This window comes from Setaria viridis, chromosome 2 (assembly GCF_005286985.2).
Source record: "Setaria viridis chromosome 2, Setaria_viridis_v4.0, whole genome shotgun sequence".
Classification (NCBI taxonomy): domain Eukaryota; kingdom Viridiplantae; phylum Streptophyta; class Magnoliopsida; order Poales; family Poaceae; genus Setaria; species Setaria viridis.
Window position 1 is genome coordinate 2,098,272 of NC_048264.2, and position 5,195 is coordinate 2,103,466.

The following is a 5,195-nucleotide window of genomic DNA, read 5'->3' on the forward strand; positions in this document are numbered from 1 at the left end:
GAACAAAAATACAGTTTGTAGCCAATATGATCAGGGCGAATTCAACATGACAACAACAATTGAACCTGATGACTTGAACCACTCGCAGTTAAACTGCTCAACAGATAAAAACACCAACATATTAAACGGAAACACAATTTTCTGGTAACAAGATAAGCATCAGTTGAAAAAGAACCACAACAGATCACAATGACTTGCACCCTTCAGTCTGAAACCCCTCGACTGAAAACAAAACAACCTGATAGCAGTAACTCCGAAGAAGCCAACATCAGCAGACACAAGATTGCAATGCATCATTGCTGATAAGAAGCCTTCGCTAGCGACAACAATCTGCCACGATCTGTAAAGATACCAAGCACAAAACTCGTAACCAACTGTCCAACTCAGAATTTACAGTTTGATGTGCTACTGTACTTAGAACAAGTTCCAAAGGTTACAGGACTGCATAGCATGATACATTTTAAGGAAAATCTGAAGCAAGGTTAACATATAATACTAAATCAACAAGGTTACCTAAATATTTAGCAATCTCTATTTAACCTAGCAGAGACTTTGTCTCTTCATCAACTATTCGTCCAATCAACGGCACTAGTGATAAGGAAACATTTTATTCCAGGGATATTAATGAACTAATGATTCAATTGGCCCTGCTTCCCATGGACAGGTCCACATGCCACATGATAGCACAAGGTTTGCAGGCAGAAGAATGACCAGATCAGAGTCCAGAATTCACAGATGGCCGCAGAAATAAGACGCAATTTTATTTTATGACAGCATAATGACATTATTTTCCAAGTTTTTTTTAATGAAAGTGAAAACTATCTGAGCTCCACAGTGTACACCTGTTAAATTATTTTCTTCAGTCGTCTATTTACAAATGATAAACGTTTTGTGGATAAACTAAGCTATCTTCAATTGTTTGTCCAAAAAAGTTGGATACCGCTACTTGACAACCCATTAGAAGATGAGATCGATATCAAAGTCATTAAAATTTCTTGAAAGGTAAACAACATAGACCACTCATAGTTTTTGTTCCAAGTAGCTGCGTCTAGCATTAGGCAAACAGTAACCGAGATATGCTCCACATATTTATCTGAAGTACAACTTTTCAACACGGATCAGAATGATCAATGAATTTTACAAGACAAGAACGATTGATCATAAGGACAATTTGAATGTAAACTGTTCAGCAAAGAATAAACAACATAATAGTAGCAGCTCAGAAAGAAACCAACAGTAGCAGACTGAGATCAGTTATAGTCCTTACTAGTGGTAACAATGTGCAACAATCAGAAAATATACCATGCACAAAACTCATAACAAACTCCATGTCAGCATTACATTTTGAACTATATGCTAGTACTAACTCAAAAGGTTACAGGACTGGGTTGAAGATGTGAGCTTCAGCTATGCCAGAAATTTATAGAATTTATTTTTCTAAGAAAGTCTGAAGCAAGGCAGCAGGATAATACAAAACCAACAACATGTTTGAACGCTTATTTAGCAATTCGACCCATGCATGGTCATGGTCTTCCACGAGTCAAATCTCATAACAAAAATTTTGTTCTGTTTTCTAATGTCATATTAAGTTTTCTCTAGCTCACATAAAATTGTCTGTAAAGAACACATACTATGCTACTTACATTACAACTAATTGTTCACGAACCAGAACAATCTAATTAAGAAAACATACAGAAGCTGTAAAGAAAATGCAGGACAATAGACAAGCAAGGGCCAGCACAATACCTGGAGTGTAGAAGCTCATGTAGGGTAGGACACTAAAGTAGTCTCCAGGTTCGTCAACCTTTCTCACCCGCCCTGACTTGATCTCTATGGTGAATAAGCCAGCATCTGTGCTTATGAAGATGGCACCCACACCCTCTGCAGCACCAACCACAAATGGTACCTCACCAGGATCAACAACGGGTATAATTGTCTTCAGCTCGATGAACCTGCATTGCACCCATTCTGCAGCTCCTTCTGAACTGACCTTCCTCGACCACAAATAAAGGCTGGAACCCTCAATGCAGACAAACCCCAATGAACTGTCATCCATCACCATGAGGGCGATTCCGTATGCATCGTGCGGTGGTGGGTTAATCATGGATAAGCAGTTGTTGCACCCGTCGTACTTGATGATTGCATGACCCCGCCGAAGCGTGAAGTAGATTTCATCTCCGATAACGGCAGCTCGCCTAGGCTGGACATAAGGTAAGTGGTAGTGGTCTTCTTGAATGGCATCTTCCATATGCTGCACATAGCATTCACAACTATCGCCAAGAGATGCTGGCGCGCTCCACACACCCGTTTCCGAGGAGTACAAGCTCACCTTAACCAGTAGGTCATGGTCGTCGGTGGCCATAAAGAGCACGCGGAAGGGGCCGCCGTGGCAGTCGAGATGATCGCAGCCGACGGCGGTGCAGAACACGGCGGCGGTGTGGATGAGCCAATCGATGTCCTGTTTAGGCGCCAAGTGCCGGTCGCCCGTGACGGGGTCCCAGACGAGGTAAACCAGACTCTCTTCCCCTTCCCCCCACATCTGGACGAGGACGCGGCCGTGGCGGCAGTCGAGGGGGAGCGTGTGGCCGCCGTCCGAGCCCGGGTGGGGGAAGTCGGGCATCGATGTGGTGGAGGCGAAGCGGACGGGTGGGGGACCTTGCAGGACCTGGAGCCTGTGGAGGAGGCCGAGGAGGGGAGGGGCTCCGTGGAAGACGCGGTACCGGCGGCGGAAGGCGGGGTCGCAGAGGACGCGGAGCCACGGCTTGCAGACGAGGGCCGCTCGGAAGAGGTGCTCGGGCTCGTCCGGCGGGAGGCGGAGGAGGATCTCGGCGGTGACGTCGTCGATCAGCTCCGTCGGCGTCGGCGGCAGCGGCGCCATGGTGCGCTCGTGGTCGCCGGATGCGTGAGGGGAGTGGGTGGGGTTTGGGTTGCGGAGAGGCGACGCGTGACGGCGTGAGCGAGACAGCCGGTTGGGCTCGACCAAGGCCCACACATCTTTTGGCCCGTGTCACGCAGCCTGGCTCACCAAAATTTGTATTTGAAAATGACAGCTACTGCTACAAAATTCTCTTGGAAATGTATATGAATACGAGAGCAATTGGATCGGCATGAGCAGGTTGTACACTCAAATGTGACTGACTGCTGGGCCTGGGCCTGGACCTGCACGTTTAGGAAACGTGAAAGGTGTAATCCCTCTGTGATTTCCTTCCTCTTACGCACAAATTTCTAGGCTCCCTGTTTCTGCTGCCATTTGAGCTCGATTTCATTTTTTTCAACTTTCGTAAGGCAAGGTTAAATTTCAAATTTATTTATTTCGCAAAAAAAAAGATCCTGTTATAGGAGGACTGCTCAACAACTTCCATAAAGATTTTATTAAAAAAGGAAAAATATAAGAGTTCCATATCTCTTAGAATCTATTTGCAAATGATAAACATTTTGTGGTGAAACTAAGTTATGACTCGTGTATCACCAATTGTTTTTTAAAAAAAGGTCTGATGTTGCTAATTGACAAGCCTTTTCAAGACGAGAAAAACATTAAAATCTTAAACACTGAATGCCATTTTTTTTTCAGAAAGTGGAAATGATAGTCCACATAGTTTTAGTTTTGACTCTAGCATTTAACAAAACAGTAACCAAAATATGCCTGATCTACAGAACAAAAATATAGTTTGTACCCAATATGATCAGGACGAATTCAGCATGACAGCAACAATTGAACCTGATGGCTTGAATCATTCACACTTAAACTGTTCAACAGATAAGAAACCAACAGATTAAATGGAAATACAATTTACTTGCAACAAGATCAGCATCAATTGAACAATAACCAAACAGATCACAATGGCAGATCGCAATGGATCAGCAAAAGAGTAATAACTGCATACGCTGCTCTCCTTGAACATATGAATTTTTTTTCTGAATTTCTTCGACCAGAAATTTATCGTTGTAGCTACTGCTGCCCGCTGGTGGACGCCGAGCTCTCTGTCGCCGGCGAGCCTTGTTGCGGCGCCTCCGGCGTCTACATCCCCGCCCCGATGTCGACGCCAAAGAGAAGTACTCTGCCGGGCGCCGCAGGCGGCCTGGATGCAGGGGTTCTCTCCACCGCTGGCCGCGCCGCCTCCACGGCCGGCGGTGCAGGCGGCGCCTTGTCGGCTTCGACCGACGACAGCGCCAGCGTGAGGTCGGCGACGGCTTCCGGGGGCGGCGGAAGTGGCCGGACAACGAGGACGCGCGGCTTCTTCTTCTTTGGCACGATCGGCGGGCCGGTCCAGTGCTTCCTCTTGTGGCCGCCGAGCTGCACCCCCGTGCGGAACTCGGCGCCGCACTCGTTGCACACGTGCACCCTCTCCGGCCTGGGGTTGCGGCGGCCCGCCGGGGCGGCGTCGCCGTCTGCCGGGAGGGGTGCCGCCGCCGCGGCGAGCTCCCGGTTCTTGTGCCCGACCATGTGGCCGCCGAGCCCCTGGTGGTTCCGGAACCACATGCCGCACTTCTTGCACGTGTACCCGTTCGGGTCCTGCCGTCCTGCAGCTCCTGCAGCCGGCGGCGCGACGGGCGGCTGCTGGTGAACATGTTGCTCCCGTGCAGGCGGCGGCTGCGGCGCGATGGGCTGGTGGTGGATGACGGCTTCGGTTGGCGGATTGGCGGCTGTGGCTGCTCCTGCCACAGCTATCTCCATGGCGTCGTCGTGCGCCGGCGGCGCGCTGCTGCTCTGACCGGAAAGATTGGCTCTTGCAGACGCCGTGGACATGGATGACACGTTGGCCAGCGGCATAGGCTGCAAGACAACCGTGGGCTCCGCAGGCACGTTAGCCGTGGATTGGACAGGCTCGGCGCTCGGAGAGACAGCCACAGCCGCCCTGGCCGCCGGTCCCGAGCAGCCTCGCTTGCCGGTGCCGCCCCATCCCTGCGCGACGGATGAGGACGTGCTGGCGCCGCCGTCGTCCCCCGGGACGACGCCGAAGCTGGTTTCGCGGTCGCAGTCGCTGACGGTCTCGTCGGACTCGCTCGGGGAGTGGCGGTTGTAGTACTCCTCTGTGTCCGTCTCCGATTGGCATCCGGCGGGGTCGAACTCGCCTTCCTCCAGCTCGTCGTCGTCCAGCTCGGCGTGGCACCGGCGACCGCCGCGCCGCCACCGGTCGTCTTCCGCGGAGCCCGACGCCATCACGGGCACGTCACGTGCTAGAGTTCTCAGCCGG

At 50.3% G+C, this 5,195-nt stretch overlaps 1 protein-coding gene across 1 annotated transcript; it reads right to left on the reverse strand.

Annotated features, from left to right (window-relative positions):
• Positions 1-1,655: 1,655 nt before the first annotated feature.
• LOC117843032 (uncharacterized) lies at positions 1,656-3,098 on the reverse strand. The gene has a single exon (XM_034723589.2). The coding sequence runs from the start codon at positions 2,876-2,878 to the stop codon at positions 1,676-1,678; it is 1,203 nt and encodes a 400-aa protein (XP_034579480.2). The 5' UTR covers positions 2,879-3,098; the 3' UTR covers positions 1,656-1,675.
• Between the last annotated feature and the right edge of the window lie 2,097 nt (positions 3,099-5,195).